Source organism: Protopterus annectens, chromosome 7.part0, assembly GCF_019279795.1.
Source record: "Protopterus annectens isolate FY-2018-M chromosome 7.part0, PAN1.0, whole genome shotgun sequence".
NCBI classification, from domain to species: domain Eukaryota; kingdom Metazoa; phylum Chordata; order Ceratodontiformes; family Protopteridae; genus Protopterus; species Protopterus annectens.
Window position 1 is genome coordinate 414,628,239 of NC_056739.1, and position 19,283 is coordinate 414,647,521.

Sequence of the window (19,283 nt, forward strand, 5' to 3'; positions counted from 1 at the left end):
TCTTTTCACGCAGTGGTCCTTTCAAGAGCTTCCCATGTCTCACATGATCCTGATTACAGAAACATGCAAAAGGCACCTGTCTTGGTGGATGGACTCCCCACTAGTGTCTCAGGGCAGACCTTTCATACAGCCTCCACCGGTAGCCACAGTGCCCACAGACACCTCCCTGATAGGATGAGGGGGGTATTATCTTGGCAGGACAGTCCAAGGCACTTGGCAACCTCACGAGTACCATCTGCACATCAGTGTCCTAGAAATAAGAGCCATGCTTCTGGTGTTGCAAGCCCTTCAAGACTCTCTTCCTTCTGGGACCATTGCAATTCAAACAGACAACATGTCAGTGGTGTGGTACATCAACAAACAGGGCGGAACCAGGTCCTACCCCCTGTGTCGAGAGGCACTCAGACTGTGGCAATGGGCGATTTCCTCCCAAAGTTTTCTTGATGATTGCCAGCAGAGCTATCCTAATGCCTCTCCAGTGGTCTCTGAATCAGGAAGTTGCAGATCTTATCTTCCGCAAATGGGGACCTTGCTGCGATCTGTTTGCCACTTACTCTCAACAGCAAATGCAGCAACTACTTCTCCCTTCTTCGCCTCTCCCCAGGTCACATACCCAGAGATGCTATGAGTCCAATTTCAGGCCTTGGGGCCATGATTTTCTCCTAATACCAAGACTCTAGAAGAAAGCTTAGAACGGGTGGATTTACCACAAAATTATCCTCATTGCCCAAAATGATCCTCCATTGCCCCTTATTGGCCTCGACAGATGATGGTTTCCCATTCCTGCACTCCTACCTTGTCGATCAGCTCTGATTCTGGACTACATTCCAGTTGATCTTCTGATTCATCAGTCAGGCAGGTTGCATCAGTCCCGGACACCCAGCTTATCAGCTTGTATAAGGCCCCTTAGCCAGGCTTCCGACTATCTCCCAGGGTCCTAAGGCTGTAGCAGCAACCTCTGCCAAAACCCTCCCTCTGAAAGGGAATCCAGGTCCTTAGAGAGATGGGGTAAAAAAGTTTACACTTCTGCTACTCTTTCAGCTAGGGCCTTGAACTGTCAATTCCACATGATCCAGTATCAAGAATTTATGCTAGACCAATTAACCAAAAACCTGTCCACAGATGAACCATTAGACAAAAAATCTGTTCAGGAAATGGTGCATAACATTCAGCAAGTCAGTAACCATTCTTTAAAATGCGGCTATGATGCACTGGAGGCTTCCTTTAGATCAGCCATGACTGGCACAGTTATCAGAAGGCATGCATGGTTAAAAGAGCAGGCCTTACCAGACCATGTCAAATCAAAGCTGCTAGATGCTCCCATGGACAAGATCAATTTGTTTGGCTCTCCTGCACAACAGGTGCTGAAGAAGATGGAAGAGAAGGCAAAATCTGTCCAGACAGTAAAAGATTTCTTACAGGTCCAACCTCCAAGGTTTAGCAGGAATTGGCCCTCCAGAAATTGGTCCTTTCCAGACTCCTCCAGAGCTCAGAGAGGCAGGCATAGGCGTTCAAGAGGCAGAAGCCAATCCAGGGGTGCCTACAGGGGACGCCAGTGACAGGGTAGCAACCAGCGAGGTGCAGCAACAGACACAGCCACTACCACTACAACAGGACAATCACAGTGACTTAACTCTGACACCGCCTACCAGGGAACAACTGGAAGCACCCTTAGGCGGGAAGCTAGCCTTATTTTCAGTAAACTGGCATTACATCACAACAGACAAGTGGATTTTGCAAACAATAGACCAAGGTTACAGGTTTCACTTCCATACTCTACCAGGGAAGAGAGGAATGCCAAACCTACCTCCAAATCAAAAGGCAGAAGCTCTAACACAAATAACTCAATTATTAAAGATGAGAGCTGTAAAAAAGGTACCATCTATGGAACAAGGACAGGGATTTTACTCCAGACTCTTCCTGGTACCAAGAAAAGAAAACAAATGGAGACCTATTCTCGACCTGTCCGCTTTAAACACATTCCTCATTGTTCCAAAATTCAAAATGCTGACCCTACAGCAGCTTCTTCCCATGTTGGGCAAGGAGTCTTGGCTGGTAACTCTAGATCTCAAGGAGGCATACCTGCACGTCCCCATACGACCAAATTGCAGAAGATACCTCATATTTCTTGCAGGATCAGAGCATTATCAATTCTCAGCATTGCCCTTTGGCTTATCTACTGCGCCCAGAGTGTTCACGAAATGCCTGGCATCAGTAATTGCTCATTGCAGGCTTCAGGGAATCCAAATCTACCCTTACCTGGACGACTGCCTGATACAAGCGGACAACAAAAACAAACTAGCAGAAGACTTGAAAAGGGTCATTTATCTACTACAAGCCCTGGGATATACAGTCAATATAAAAAAGTCAAGGCTGATACCATCCCAAAGGATAACCTTTTTGGGTGCAGAGCTGGACACATCGACACAGATGGCATTCCTAACAGTAGAAAAACAGGAACAACTCCCTCTCTACTTCTTGGCATTAACAAAGCATGACCATCTAACAGCAAGAAAAGTCCTGCAAGCTTTGGGCTTCATGGCATCCTGCATAATATTGGTTCCACATGCCAGACTACATATGAGAAAGTTACAGTGGTACCTAAGGAATTTATGGTCTCAGCACAAGCACAGCCTAGAAACCCAAATTCCAATAATCCCATGCCTGAAGCAAGAATTCCAATGGTGGGCTCAGGCCTGTCAATCAAACAAAGGATTACCCTTCCACACCACTCAACCAAGCCAAACCATCACAACGGACGCCTCAGACCTCGGTTGGGGGGCCCACATGCTGGACAAGTGCATTCAAGGTCTATGGACTCAAGACCAGCTGTGCCTTCACATAAATCAAAAGGAAATGCTGGCAGTAAAACTGGCAATTCAGACATTTAGACCATTTCTTCGACAAGGCCAACTGTTGATAAGGACAGACAACACCACTGTTATGTGGTACATCAACAAGCAGGGAGGCACACATTCGTACCCTCTATGCCGGATGGCAATGGACCTCTGGAATGTGGCCCTGAGCCTCAACATCCAGTTACAAGCAATTTTTGTACCAGGAAAAGAAAACATCCTAGCAGACATGCTAAGCAGGACCACCACGGATGCCCACAAATGGATGCTGCATCCAGACATCTTCAAAACCATTACAAGAAAATGGGGTCTCCCAGAAATAGACTTATTTGTATCCCCACGCAATCACCAACTGAAGAAATTCTGCACAAGGACGTACCACCCACTAGCTTGGAAAGTGGACTCCCTATCTTTCAGTTGGAAAAACCTGACAGCATATGCATTCCCACCACTTCCTTTGATGCACAAGGTGCTATTGAAGATCAAAGAGGACCGTCCAAGGATCATTCTGATAGCTCCAGACTGGCCAAGGCAACATTGGTACCCATTACTGAGGAGCATGTCTCGGGAACAAATATGGCCTCTACCTCTAGTTCCCTTGATGTTAACGCAGAAAACTACAACACCCTGCATCCAAACCTGAAAACACTGCAGCTGACTGCCTGGAACATTACATAAGACCAATTAACCCAACTTTATCCCAAAGGGTTAAAGCCATTATCTTGGAGGCTCGCAGGCCCTCAACAAGGAAAGATTATACAGCAAAATGGAAAAGGTATCACATTTGGAGTACTGCAAAAGGAGAAAATGTGTCACTGGTAAACATAGCCAACATCCTGGAATACTTGGCAGAGCTCTACCACAACGGCCTGTCCTATTCTTCCATTAAGATTCATGCATCAGCTATTTCAGCAGAATACAACTTGGATCCTCCAGTCTTCTCACATCCTCTGCTCAGGCAGTTTCTGAGAGGAATTAAAAATGTAAAACCACCTAGGAAACCGCCATTACCAGCATGGGACTTGAACTTTGTGCTAGAAAAATTGACACTCCTTCCTTTCGAACCAGCAGCAACAGCAGAATTACAATACTTATCCTGGAAAACTGCTTTCCTACTTGCAATCACTTCAGCAAGAAGGGTATCTGAGCTACAGGCATTAATGGCAGTGCAACCCTTCCTGATCTTCCATCAAGATAGAGTGTCCATGAGAACAAATCCTACTTTTATGCCTAAGGTGGTCTCCAGAGTATCTTTGAATCAGGCTATCCACCTACCAACATTCTTCCCCAACCCACAGAACAGGGGAGAAAGACTGTTGCATACCTTGGATGTACATAGGCAATTACACTACTACCTGGACAGGACCAAGGACAATAGAAAAACTGACCAGCTACTGGTAGCATATGCAACAGGAAAGGAGGGAAGAGCAATTTCAAAACAGACCATCTCTAAGTGGATAGGAAATTGCATCAGATTTTGTTACTCCTACCATGGGAAGAAAACTCCAGAAAACATCAGACCTCACTCTTCAAGGGCTACAGCCACTACCACAGCTTTTCTATGAGGAGTGGCTACCAAAGACATTTTAGAGGCTGCTACTTGGAGCTCCGTGCATACATTTGCCAAGCATTATAATTTACCATTATACTCTAGATCCCGAGCAGGTTTTGCCACAGCTGTTTTGCAAGGGATCTTAGCTACACCATAACTCTATTTCTCCTCCTCCCCCAGTTTGGCTATGGTATTCTACACATTTGTAAGGACTGCAGATGCATCCTTGAAGGACATAGTACAGTTTTGTACCTACCATAAATGTAGATGTCCGATAGGAATGCATCTGCAGTCAGGATTACCCACCCTCCTTCCCCTCTGTGGTACTCCTAGGGTATTTTCCCATCTTGTAGCTAGCTGGGGGAATCTATTATGGTGTATTTGTTTGTATATATGTACATACATGCTTATTTTTTGTTTGCTCTCTACTATTTGGAATCATTTGCATTTATCCAAATTTAGCCTTCCTAGAGGGCACCTGGCATCTGGGGCAAGAAACACTGAGGAAAATGGCGTCGGCTGATGCCTTTATACCCGAATAACTTCAGCTATGATGTCGGGTGAAGAGTGACACCAGCCGAGGCCAGACCCAGACTTTGGAATCCGGCCGACCGAAGGGCTGCCTGACGACAGGACAACCCATTTGTAAGGACTGCAGATGCATTCCTATCGGACATCTACATTTATGGTAGGTACAAAACTGTACTTTTCTCCTCCTTTTGACCCACTCATGTCTGTGGTGGCTAGAAAGGCTTGGTCAGCTCCAGACACTGTGGAACCAACTCCGAGGAGACCTAACAAGTTTATTACAGCCCCCCAGGATAAGCAATTCTTTTCCAAAGGTGTGCCCGTTGATGCCATGGTGGTAGCAGCAGCCACCAAGAAAGAGTTAGCAGAAACCTGTTCATCTGTTCATCCCCCTAACAAAGAGTCTCGGACAATGGACAGATACGGAAAGTGAATGTTTGCTTCAGCAACCTTCTTGATGAGGTCCCTGAACTGTCTATGTCCTTTTACTTGTCTTCAAAGGGATCTCCTAAAAGAGCTTGGAGATGCCCTTCAAGATCCTACAGCTGAGGGAGTGCAAGCCAAAGTAGCTTCCCAGCTGGCAACTCCTAATTCCATAGTCAACTCTTCCATGAGGCTGATTTCCTATGCAGCCGATGGAGCGAGCAGAGCCGCTGGCACAGGTGTGGCCCTCAGGAGACATGCTTGGATGCGGCTGTGTCAGTTTGTGGAACCTTTTCAAGTGTCCTTCACCAATACTCCCTTTGATGGCTCCTTTCTCTTTGGACCTCAGGTGAAAGGCACATTTGCCAGGTGTGAGCAAGAAGACAAGACTCTCTTTGCCATGGGAGTCTGTTTTTCCACTCCCTCTAGACCTTACCCCAAGGGTCAGAAGAGTGGGAAGATGTGGTTCTGGAAATCCCAGCGATCCTTGCCTGACACACGTGGTGATTTTTCCACCAGAGGCAGAGGGGGAAGCAATAACAGATGCCGCCCTCGTGGCAGAGGGGGTCCGCAGAACCAGGTGACAGAGAATCCTTCTCTGGCAAGCCCTTCCAGCATCCCTGAAGGGTTGCCCGGCTGCTCACCTCTGGAGGCAGTCGGGGGAAGACTTTCACTGTATCCAAAAGCCTGGCAAAATAAAGAGACAGATGGGTACTATGCATTATATCTGGAGGTTACAAAATTCCCTTCCATCAATCCCCCTTACAGTCAAAAAAGGCCCTTCCAGATGTTCCACCCAATCTAAGGGAGCAAGCAGTCATAGAAGTTTCAAAACTGCTAGAAAAAAGAGCCATTCAGGAAGTCCCCGCAGACCAGCTCGGATCCGGAACTTACTCAAGATTATTTTTGGTACCAAAAAAAGACAGGGGACTGGAGACTGATTCTGGATCTCAGCAGACTAAGCAAACTGTACAAAGAGAAAAGTTTCGGATGGTCATGCTAGTCCATTCTACCCTTTCTGGGTCAGGACAATTGGATGTGCTCGATAGATCTTCAGGACGCATACTACCATATTAAGATGGACAGACGCTCCAGGGCATTTCTCCGCTTCCGGGTAGGGGCCAGTCATTACCAGTTCAGAGCTCTTCCCTTTGGTCTCACCTCAGCCCCCAGGGTGTTCACCAAGTGTATGGCAGTAGTCACGGCTCACCTGAGGCATTAAGGATTCCAGGAGTTTCCATATCTAGACGACTGGCTCCTCACTGCTACCACCAGACATCAACTCTTACAAGCACGGGATTATATAGTCACATCATGCACTCAACTAGGCATCACAGTAAATTTCGAAAAATCTGCCTTGTTGCCCTGTCAGTCTGTCACTTACATATGAGCAGAATTAAACACAAGGGAAATGTTTGCAAGATTACCACTGGAAAGAGTTTCCACAATTCGTCAACAAGTGTTAATCCTAATGCAGAGCAAAAGGATTCAAGTCAGATATGTCCTTCAAGCTGGCAGCTGCCATTCTTCTAGTTCCATTAGCGTGTTTCCACATTAGAGTTCTTTCATTAGGTCCTTTCAAGAGCTTCCCATGTCTCACATGATCTTGATTACAGAAGCATGCAAAAGGCACCTGTCTTGGTGGATGGACTCCCCACTAGTGTCTCAGGGCAGACCTTTCATACAGCCTCCACCGGTAGCCACAGTGCCCACAGATGCCTCCCTGATAGGGTGAGGGAGGCATTATCTGGGCAGGACAGTCCAAGGCACTTGGCAACCTCACGAGTACCATCTGCACATCAGTGTCCTATAAATAAGAGCCGCGCTTCTGGTGTTGCAAGCCCTTCAAGACTCTCTTCCTTCTGGGACCATTGCAATTCAAACAGACAACATGTCAGTGGTGTGGTACATCAACAAACAGGGTGGAACCAGGTCCTACCCCCTGTGTCGAGAGGCACTCAGACTGTGGCAATGGGCGATTTCCTCCCAACGTTTTCTGATTGCGATGCACATCCCTGGGAAATCCAACGTCATAGCGGACAGGCTCAGCAGAGCTATCCTAATGCTTCACGAGTGGTCTCTGAATCAGGAAGTTGCGGATCTTATCTTCCGCAAATGGGGACAGCCTTGCTGCGATCTGTTTGCCACCCCTCTCAACAGCAAATGCAGCAACTACTTCTCCCTTCTTCCACTTCCAGGTCACATACCCAGAGATGCTCTAGTCCACGATTGGCCTCAGGGACTCCTTTATGCTCCCCCCCCCTTTTCCCCTAATACCAAGACTCATACAGAAATCAAAATCGTTGGATTGCAAAATGATCCTCATTGCCCAAAATGATCCTCATTGCCCCTTATTGGCCTCGACAGATATGGTTTCCATTCCTGCACTCCTACCTTGTCGATCAGCCCTGGATTCTGGACCCGATTCCAGATCTTCTGATTCATCAGTCAGGCAGGTTGCATCAATCTCTCCAAACACTCCATCTTACAGCTTGGTTATTCCAATTCCAACCTTAGCCAGGTTTCCCGGTATCTCCCCAGCAGTCCGTGATATTATCGTTTCCTCACGTAAGTCTACTACGAGAAAAACATATGCTAGTAAATGGAAACTTTTTTCTTACTGGGCAGAGTCTAGAAATGTGGATCCTTTCTCAGCCTCAGTCCATGAAATTCTTGAATTTCTAGCACAACGTTTTCAGTCCGGTGCCCCTTCCGCTACTATTAGAGTACAATTAGCGGTGGAGTGTTGAATTCTAACATCATGTCTCATAAGCTCTGTAAGGCTTTTTTGAGAGGAACATCTCTTCTTAGACCTCCAGTGAGTGATCCCTCTCCTCCTTGGGATCTTAATTTAGTCTTAACTTCCTTAAGTTTGCCTCCTTTTGAACCGGCAGCATCATGTTCCTTTAAGTTTCTGTCTTGGAAGACACATTTTCTGGTTGCTATCACTTCAGCTAGGCATGTCTCAGAACTTCAAGCACTATGTGTTCATCCTCCTTACCTGGTGTTTCACAAGGACATAGTTTCTCGGTGGACCAATCCATCCTTTCTTCCTAAAGTCTGCTCAGAGAACAGTTTAAATCAACCCACAGATCTCCCACTGTTCTTTCCCAATCACAGCAACAAGACAGAATACAAGCTCCACCAACTGAATGTTCATAGACAATTGCATTTTTACCTTCATAGAACTAAAGAACTAAGGAAGTCAGACCAGTTATTTCTCTCCTATGCCTTCAACAAACAAGGCCTCCCAGTTTCCAAGGTGACCTTATCCAGATGGTTATCTAATACTATTACCTTTATTTACCAGTTATGGAATAAAGAGTTACCAGCTAAACCAAAAGGTCATTCTACCAGGGCATTAGCTGCCTCCATAGCTTTTCAGTCTAGGTTGCCCATAGATTCAATCTGTGCAGCTGCCACGTGGGCAAACCCTCATACCTTTATCTCTCATTACAAGGTGGATATGGTCTCCCAGAGCAGAGCTGACTTTGGTTCCACTGTTCTGAAGAGTCTGTTCCAATGAGCCACCCAGGATGTTAGGTGCTAGGGACGCTGTCCCAAACAGCAAGAATGAAGGCGAGATAGACAACTTAACATAAAGAAGTTATGTACCTGCCATAACGTTCCATGTTAGTTGTCTTCATCTCGCCTTCCTTCTTGCGTTCCTGCCTCCTTCCCCCGTCCTAGTGGACTGAGAGGAGTTCTTGTTTTCACTGGCCGAGTATTTTTTTCCTTATTGTTCTTCTGGCCAAGTTTTTCGTAACCTATTCTATAATTAGATGTATTGAACAACCAATTTTTAGATAACTGGTTTTCTCAACTTATGTCTGGGATTAGCTATTACAAATGAGATCTGGATAGCTTTCGCTAGGCATCATGGGATAAGGAGTAGCCTCGAGCCAGTAAACAGCTCTCTAGCTATTGAAGATGGCCGAGTCGGAGCCGAGGATCGGCTCCGAACCCAAACAGCAAGAAGGAAGGCGAGATGAAGACAACTAAATTGGAACGTTATGGTAGGTACATAACTTCTTTTTCATTCTTATATGTGATCCCTTATATTTAAGCATTATTTGATGAAATATTTTAGACTGCTTAAATGGAGATTGTTTTTAACTAATGTAATAAATGAACACAAAATCCTACGTGAAGGGAAACATTTTAATCTGTTTGAAGGCTGGTGGGCCAAGAAACTATAATTTTTATCTGCAAAGATTTTATACTGAAATAGAACTACCTTTTACCTTTTATGTTTGACTGGAAATAGAGGAGTGTTGAAACTTTAACTGTATTAGGGTTGTTTAACGTTATTCTTTTGTCATAAAACCTGTGTTGCCCTTAGAGCAGTGTACCATTGATGTCTAATTATAAAATTCTTTGTAGATAGCAGTATGGATTTAATAAGAAAATGTAGACATTGTTATATTTTGAAAGTGGTCCTGGAGAAAGCATGTCCTAGAGGAAATTGGATCTAGAAAAGAGGAGGACAGTAAAATAGAGAATTAGAAGACAGGCTGAAAAAGATAAAAAAAAAAAAAACAACAGACAGTGAGTATTCCAAAGGGTGAATTGATTTTACAGGGAGTGGCTGTTAAAAAAACAAAAGAGGGAGAGAGAGAGAGAGAGAGAGAGAAAGAAAGCTCTTACTTGATGTATTAACTCCCTGAGCAGAGAAGCAAAAATGTTTTATTACAATTACATATTTTTCAGTGCTGCTAAAACAAGCTGTTCATTATCTTCTCATAATATAACTAAAAATGCTACAATAACTTAAATGGCAAATCTACTACTAGTGTTGTTTTTTTTTAACTTTGTAACTGAAACCCAAATTTTGTATCTCATTTGAATCTTGAATGGGGTGTATGTGGGTTTACATTAAATTCCTACTCTACAGGCTAAGGCGTAAACAGAGAAGAACCACTCAGCATTAAACCCTATCACAACCATGATTGCATTGAGTAATACAACTTACAAATCTAGCATTATGTCACAGCACGACTGAATTTCAGTGGACCAGGAGAGCAGCTAAAATCAGTGGCAAAAAAAACAGAGCTGTGTCATTGCAAACAAACAGATTACAACAGCTGTAACGTTTTAAAGATTAGTATGTACAGTTGCAAGATGCTATGTTACCACACAGAAAACACACTTCCATATACCACTAACTCACAACACATCCAATACTCCTGACTCTTTTCTGCATAAAATATGTGTGCGCTGTTTACGTACCTAGTGCCTTGATTGTACCACGGTGCTAAAAATGCCTGTAATTATATTAAATAAAAAATAGAAGAAAGGGTAACTGTGAAAACGTTTAGCAGGTTTGCAGATATGATCAGTGGGGTCAGGCTTCTGCAACAAACCAGTGGGGCAAGAAAACAGCCCTGATGTGGGAACTTTTTTCAGATATATTTTATAACAAAAAATGTAACCACAGCTTTACCATTAACCAGTTTCTAAGGGCAGCAGTGCCCTCCTGGGGTGGGTGTTACAGTGAAATAACCTACCTTCCAGGGGTGAGGGGGCTATCTGTCTGTGGTGTCAGTTCTCAGAAAACCTTTGGGTGATTTTTTTTTTACTGCAGTGCCCCAGGTGTCTACCTTTATTGCTTAAAATCAAGTCAGTAGGATGCTGGGCTGTAGGGGAGACAGGATGTCATTCTTCCAGTGTATAAGATGTACTCAGGCTATAATTTGAGGTAGTTTACACAGTTCTGGTAAGTAGCTTTGAGTATATGATTTCATGCTTGTGGAGAATGTGTAAAATAGGTTTACTGAGATGACTAAGGAGTTAAAGGAGATGGAGTGTGATCCAAGCATATCTATTGATATGGCTTTCTGGTATTGTTAGGGGACTGGTGGCAGAAATGTGAGTCAGTCAGAAAGGGGGTGACGACGGAGTATCTCCCTCATTTGCAAGGTGAAAGATGAGACTAACTTTTAATTACATTTTTACAAAAAGTGCTGGTGGTTCTTGGAGCAGGCAGACTGGAAGAATGTCAAGATTTAAATCAGCAGAGAAAGTGTGGAGTAGGCGGTCTGGAATAAATGGCAGAATTTAAATCAGCAAAAAAGCCAGGAAAGAGCAGGCATGCTGAGGATTGAGAGGAGCAGTTGGACATGAGGAATGGGTCGCTACTCTTTTTAGATTGGTTTGTTTGCATATTGTTTTTTTTTAATATAATTTTGTTTTATAACCTTTTTGAATGTCACATGTTGAACTATGTATGTGTTCTCGCAAGAAAACAACTGCAAATTATTCTACGCTAAGTATTTCACACACAAAAAAAGTTTTAACATTGATGTATGCTTTTCACTAATGTTTGTTTTTGTCATTTCTGCTAACTTACCTATTGGCTCTTTCCTAGGAGAACCTTGATATTACTCTAGATCACAAATCCAGAATCTTCCAGAATTTGAATGGTGCTCTAGGTAAGTTTGAAGTATCACGTTATTTAAAGAAGTTTCATATTGTGAAGTTTTTTTGTTCTAAAATATATTTAATATACAGCCCCTACACCTGGGCTGTTTTCTTGCACTACGTCTTGCCTGAATATTTCTCTTTACCACCTGATAGATGTATGTCATTGTATATTACAAAGTCATACATCACATACAGTGAAAATAGAAAAAAACTGAAATGCCTTTTGCTTTTAGGTAGAATTTTAGAGAATGTCATGTTTTTGATGCACTTCAGCATGAAGCAACATTTTTCCTTTGTAGACTATAAACAGTAATTGTTCTCTGTGAAGTCGGTTTTTGTACAAATTGCTGAAAGTTGTGGAAGAAAATGCACTATGGCACATGAGGGCAGTCCAAAATGTTTCCTAGGGGATCAAAGGAGTTTTTCTGGAGAAACTAATTCCATTAGTCAAGGGGTTGATTGTTAGTGTATATTAGGCCTTTATAAAACTTTTGTAGTGCATGGAGCACAGTGATTACTCTCCAATATTCAGAACAAGACAAATCTGTTAAGCACTAAAGTGGCACAAGACCTGACCTTAACAATGTTAAGCATGCCCTACCGAAGTTGTTAAGGTCTGGTCCTGCGCTAGGCAGTCATATCAAGCCAATACAGATCAGTAAATGACATCATCAGAATAAAAGATGTGCTTCTGCCTGGTGTCCATGCCAGTAAGATTTCCCTTCCTCTTATAAACTGAGAAACTTACTAAAACAACAGGATGTATGTTCACCTGCATTTTCTGATGGATATGAAGTCTGAAACCTAAATATATGTCATTATTTAGTGTCTTCAGTCCTCCATTATTTCTCTGAAAACCACAGACTTTATGAGGAATAGACCAAACAAATGAGTCAAAAATCTTGACATTCTGAGAAAGTTTAGACAGTTTACCTGCATGGCAAGGTGTGTGAGGACTGTAAGTCACACGGCCTTTCTGATAGCTCTTGCTAAGTGGCAAGTGCTTTATGGCTTTGAAAGTTGGCAAAACACTTAGCTTTTTTTTTCCTTCTTTTTTTTACTGTAACTAGTAGTACATGGAGTAGATAAAGCTCATGCACTACAAAGAATTATAATCGGATCTCCAATTATAACCCTAAGTTATGTGTTCTCGGCATAGATGACAAGATACACACTCGAGCTTTGTGAACCAATCATAATCCTCTATATTAATCCTTTATTTATCATGTCTTGAATGTTCCTTTTAAATAAGGGGATTGGTACCATGAAGTAATGCCACACTTTAATTACTATAGAAGAAGTTCTCTCAAAAAAATAGGAATACTTCTTCAACGGGTCCTGATAACATACTGGGTTGCCTAATTATCAGTGCCAAATATGGTCTTTCTGAACTCCTTACTTAACCTCTTTGATGCACGCCTGTCCACTGGTTACATTCCTGAAGTCTGGAAAACAGCCATTGTAATACCATTGCACAAAAGTGGCCCAACTACAGACCCTGGTAGCTATAGACAAATTAGTCTCACTAGCCTCATATATGAAGCTGTGGGATGCATTATTTCAGATCTTATTAATCTGGACGTTGAAAATCTGACAACCCTAGACCCTCATCAGTTTGGCTATGTCAAAGGAAGGTCCTGCCTTTTTAACCTCATTAATTTAATTGGAAAAATAAGAAAAACAATGGATAGTGGTTATGCAGTGCATATCGCATATCTAAATCTTGGCAAGACATTTGCCATTATTCCCCATGCAGTTATTTTTGAGAGACTTATAAATCTCAGTATAAATTCTGATATTGTGCAGTGGATAACTAACTGGTTGTCTGACAGAACCCATGTGGTTACAGTTGCAGATGCCATTTCTGAAAATAAAAAAAGTTACCAGTCATGTACCACAGGGCTCAGTTTTGAGCCCACTCCTATTTAGCATCTCTTTCTTGGACTTTAAGGCCAGTACTCCTGGCTTATGGTTAAATAAGTTTGCAGAAAACTGTAAATTATTTTTTGTTATAAGATCTTTAACTGAATCACAATTGCTCCAGCATGGGTTAGACTATGTTAATAACTGCTGCAAGGGCAGTGGTCTCTAATTAAATATAAAAAATGTAGTGTGGTTCATTTTGATAAACAAAACAGCTCCATTTACCATAGAAGTGATGTATCCCTCCAGTCAGACACTGTTGTAAGGGATCTAGGCACTGTTGTTAATTCTTTATCATTTGGCCGTCATACCTCCACAGTAGTATAGAAAGCCTTTTACTTGTCTCATAGGATTATAGGAAGTTACTAGGCTACTGGCCCTGAGGTCCTTATAAGCCTAACCAAGAGTTTAGCTCATGCATAAACAAATCAGCACCCGATGCCCCTGTCCAGCAGGGACACGGATGGAATCCCAAGGATGTATTTTCTATTTCCCATCCAGTTATCCAGATTGCGTTTAAAAAGAGGTAAAGAGGTACTCTGTTTGACATGTAGAAGGAGTCTATTCCATAGATGGGGGAGTCTCTGGGATACAAATCTGTCCCGCCTGCAAGTCCTGTTGATGTCACATACCAGGTTGAGACCACGTGTGCGGGTTACTCGAGTGGAGCTTGACTTGCGAATATGCAGCAGTCCCATCAAGGTGGGGTCTGAGATCGCCTTGTATTTCAGACAGAGGTCACATCGGGGGAGTCTGTATGAAACAGAGTAGAGAGATAGGACTTTTAGCTTATCTGTGTATGGTAGATTTTTGAGGCCCTGGATTATCCTGGTGAGGAACCAATGTGGTCTGTCCAGCTGCCACATGTGCTTTGTGAGGTACATGCCGAATGGTGCGTTTTACTCAATAATGGGCCTTATAAGAGAAGAATATAGGGATGTTATGACTTCCTTGTCCCTGGATGAGATACCCTTACCTATGTGGTGGGCCGTGTAAAAAGCCTTCCATACAATGGAAGCAACACGGTGGTCAAAAGTCAGGCTGCTATCAGTCTGGGTGCCCAAATCCCTCACAGCTGACTGCGTGCTTAGAACGTTGTTATTAATGTGATAATTTGTGGGTCCATCTCTCTTCCCAAAGGGGATGATGATGCATTTTTTTGTATTCAGCCTGAGGCCATGTTTCAATATATTTAATAATAAAATAACAAGACAATACTCAATCGACACAGTAACTGCAGATTTCAGAATCACAGGAAATACTTTAAAATAACATTGCAGGACAGTCTCAAATAAATACAGAAGACATCTAAACTAATCTTCAATATATTCCTGTCTACATCTAAGAGATACTATGCCTTAAATAACTTACTTACAGAGCAAGGCAAATGCAGATGTGCTGAATGGATGTTTCTAGGTCCAAGACAAGGTACAAAATGCCCTGTCTCTCTGTCTCTGTCTCTCTCTCTCTCTCTCTGAGAGAGTTCTTAAATTAATATCACATATTACTGCTGGGTTAGCCTGGATGACATCAGTCTTTGTCACCTGCCTTCAGTTCCCAGGCTAACAGAAACTTAACAAAAAAAGAAGTTATGTCTTACCATAACTTTCCATCTGTGTTGTTTATCCTCTTTCATTCATCATTGATGGGTCTGGCCCCAAGCCCTCTGAACCGAGCCGGCCCACCACCAAGCCCGCACCAGCCAAAAACTCTCGAGCCAGGCCACCACCTGCAATGACCTTCTCCCTGCCACCTCAGATTGAGTTTGCCTGTGATAGACCAGGAAAGCAGAGGCCCTTTCTGCACAAATGCCCTAAGACACCACTTGGACCCAAGGTATCCCCCAGGAACCTTTGGAGGGGGAAGAAGGGTGGGAAGTGATGAATGAAAGAAGATGAACAACACAGATGGAATGTCATGGTAAAACATAACTTCTTTATCTGATGTTGTTAATCTTCTTTCCATTCATCACTGATGGGACAAAATCCCAATCTACCTTGAGACACATGGGCGTATATAAGAATGTTCCTGAGCACCATTGAGCCGAAGGCAGCACTCCCTCTGGAGACCACATCCAATTTGTAATGATTGATGAAAGTGTGGGGTTTAGCCCAAGTGGCTGCTGTGTAAATGTATTCATAGAAGCCCTGGAGTGGAAAGCTGCAGATGTTGCCATAGATCTAGTGGAATGGGCTTTAACCAGTGGCGTAGGTTCTTTTGTGGAAAAGTAAGAGAAGCGTATACAGTCCCTTAGCCATTCCGATAAAGTAACCTTGGATATAGAATTTCCCATTCTAGGTCCAGAAAAGGGAATGAAAAGCTGGTCAGAATTATGCATAATTTTGGTTCTTTCTAAATAAAACCTCAGCTGTCTCCAAGGAATGTAGGCAGTACTCTCCTTTATTAGAAAAATTCGGAAAGAACATTGGTAGATCAATGGACTGATTGATGGAGAAGTCAGAAACAACCTTGGGGAGGAAAGATGGATTCATCCGGAGTGATACTATGTCCTTGTGAAAGACCAAATATTGTCTTTTGATGCACAGTGCCTGTAGCTCTGAAACCCACCTGGCTGACGTAATGGCTACCAAAAACAAGGATTTCCAAGACAAGAATTTCAGGTCCCACTTTGCTGCGGGTTCAAAGAGGGGGTTGAGTCAAAGACTGTAGGAACTAATGTGAGGTTCCATGGCTCTATAGGCTGTCTGACAGGGGACCTTTTGTGTGAAACTCCTTTGAGAAAGGTTTTACATAAACATAGTGAGATAAGAGGTGTACCGTCCAGCACATTATGGTAATTCGAAATTGCAGCCAGATGTACTCGTATGGTAGAGGCTGCGGCACCCTCCTCAAAAAAACTTAGACAAGAATTGCAAAACTGCTGTGACTGGAGCCGAATATGGATCTAGCATGTTATCCTTTGACCAGAGAGAGAACCTTTTCCATTTGTCTTGATACAGTCGTTTGGTGGATGGTTTATGAGAGGCCAGGATAATATTTCGAACAGGTGAGGTGAGATAAGCCTGCCTAGCAATTAACGGAAGTAGAGAAACCAAGCTGCCAGCTTGAGACTGGACAGATTCGAGTGGTTCAAACCTTGGGGGTGAGCAGTCAAGTCTGGAAGAGGGTCCAGAACCCACGGCGGGCATATCAGATGAGGCCAAAGGAAGGGGAACCAAACTTGTCGGGCCAAAAAGGGGCTATGAGGATCATTTTGCATTTCAACAGATGAGCTTTCATGTAGGAACTGTGGAATCAGAGGAATGGGGGGATAAGCGTAAATCTCATTTCCAAAGGCATCTTCACTAGATCCATAGAAGTCCTAATTCCTCTTTACTCATATGTTATCAGACCCATTGTTGAATATAATTATTTAATGTGATGCACCTTTTAGCATGTATTTTGTCTAAACATATAACACAACTTGAGACACCTCAGCGATTCTTAACTAAAAAGGTCAATTTGCCAGTACTTATAGCAACATTTTTTTACATTGTTTTTATCCCTACTTCCTGCCAGTGATCATTCTCCTTTGGGGTAAGAACTGTTGATGAGATTATTGTTCAGGCAGCCATCAAGGTTTTCTGCTGATGGCCTAAGTCCCCACCCCCCAGGTGGCTGTTGTGCACACTCAGTAACGCAAATTCCCTGCTGTGCCATCCGCTATGGACAGGATGTACATGTTACTAAATATGTCTCTCTAAAAGGCTATGGCTTCTCACGGCTCAATACAGCCAGGCAAAAGACTCGGTCTGTATGCCTCAAGCTGTACTCCTGGTTTATTGAAAAAGTGAACATTGCAGCAGACCAGACTACCTCTGTTCTCCAGGATAGGCAATCTGGCTTCAGCCTCACACCCCCAATTGTTTCCGGTAGCACTGTCTTGTTAAATGAACCCAGGTCTTCTGTGGCATAGACAGAGTTTTTGTCCATCTCTGCCGTAGAAGCAGTATATCATGGTACTTTGTCTTCTCAACAGAAAGGAGGCTACACTGCTTGGTACTCAGAAATTTGTGTTACTGTTAACACAGCGTAGTTCATTAGATTAATTTGTGTGCAGTAGATTTTTTTTTTACATTTATTTATTTATTTCAGTTTGATGATCAGGGAGGTCCACTGGGCTCAGGGAGTCCATTTTCAGTGGAGGCCTGGGGAGAAAAGCTCCGTATTACATAGTGTTATTCACAGTTAAAATCAAAATTAAATGAGGTAAAGAAATACAATTAAATATGTTTGTGTTACGCAGTGTGTTCACAGTTACAATCAAAGTAAAGAGAAACACAACTGAAATATCATTTTGTGTCAGAGAACAACATAAATTCTTTGGTTTCGTGGTGTCATAGTATTTAGGAAGATATTATATAGGGTAGGTACAGGAAAATTATAGTGAAGAAATCATGGTTACAGATTTTATTTTAAGCTAAAGAACAGGAATAAGTTCCCTGATTATAAGGTATCTAAAATGTAGGGGGGCAGAGGCAACTGAGATGAGCAGGAAAATAATGAGAAGAGAAATAGGGTAGAAGGTGGTAGAGGTCATTGTGGATTGTACAGTTGTGAGTTTACCTTTTACAATTACGTCAGGCTAGGTATAAGCTCAGAGGTAGAGAAAAGCTTATGGGGAGGGAAAAGCATAAGGCTTTGTGGGGAGAGAACAGTTGCATTTCCAGTTGGAAGAAAGGTAGGAGTGTAGGAGAGTTTTAAAGGTTTTAAATCTTTCACAAGTCCTTAGAGAGGATGACAAAGAATTCCATTTTTTATCTAAAGAAAAGGATAGCAGATACTGTCCAGCAGGACGATTGGGTTTATGGACAGTGATTAGGTTTTGGTGGGTTGATCTTAGAGATCTTGGAGGGGTGTATGGTTGGAGGATATTGGTTAGGGCTGGGCACTTAGTAGGTTGAAAAATTAGTCTATGGGCTGTAGTAATTTGGAGATAGTCTAGATGGTTGGGGAGTTCAAGCCAGTTTAACAAATAAAGGGCGGTACAATGATGGAAGGAGAATTTGGCTTTGGTGGCAAATTTAGAAATCTTATTATAACAGACTTCCAGTTTGGAGGAGAGAGAGGCAGATAGGTTTGATAGGAGAGGAGCACCATATACGAGTGAGGGGAGCAGATAGGTAGTGGCAAAGGTTTGTCTGGTGAGAGGGGAAAGGAAGTGGATGTTTCTGTATAGTTTACCAAGTTTAACATGAGTTTTCTTAATGTTTTGCTGGATGTGAGTGTCGAATTTTAGGTGTTCATTAGTAGTTACCCCAAGAAGTTTAGCGAAAGGAACAACCTCTAAGGCAGCGTTGTTGTGGCTATTAATTTGGAAAAGACTTTTTATCAAGAGGGGAGGCTTTTGATGGAGAGATTAACAGAATTTTGGATTTATTGGCATTTAGTGAGAGGTAGTTTTGGAGCATCCATTGTTCGGTGGAGGAGAAGGCAGTTTGGGTTATTATTTGTAGCTCAGGGAGGGTGGGGGCGCATCAGATTAAAGTTGAATCGTCTGCATATTGTACAATTCTGGTATTGGGTATGGCTTTGTTGAAGTCATTAATAAAAATGTTGAACAGCATTGGACCAAGTAT

At 42.9% G+C, this 19,283-nt stretch overlaps 1 protein-coding gene across 2 annotated transcripts in view; it reads left to right on the forward strand.

Moving 5' to 3' along the window:
* Window positions 1-19,283, forward strand: part of PLOD3 (procollagen-lysine,2-oxoglutarate 5-dioxygenase 3) — a gene marked incomplete at its 3' end in the record, with an annotated part of 993,531 nt that overhangs the window by 345,749 nt on the left and 628,499 nt on the right. For both annotated transcript variants that reach the window (XM_044076999.1, XM_044077000.1), the window contains 1 exon segment: window positions 11,726-11,789. In XM_044076999.1, coding sequence (XP_043932934.1) covers window positions 11,726-11,789 — 64 coding nt within the window.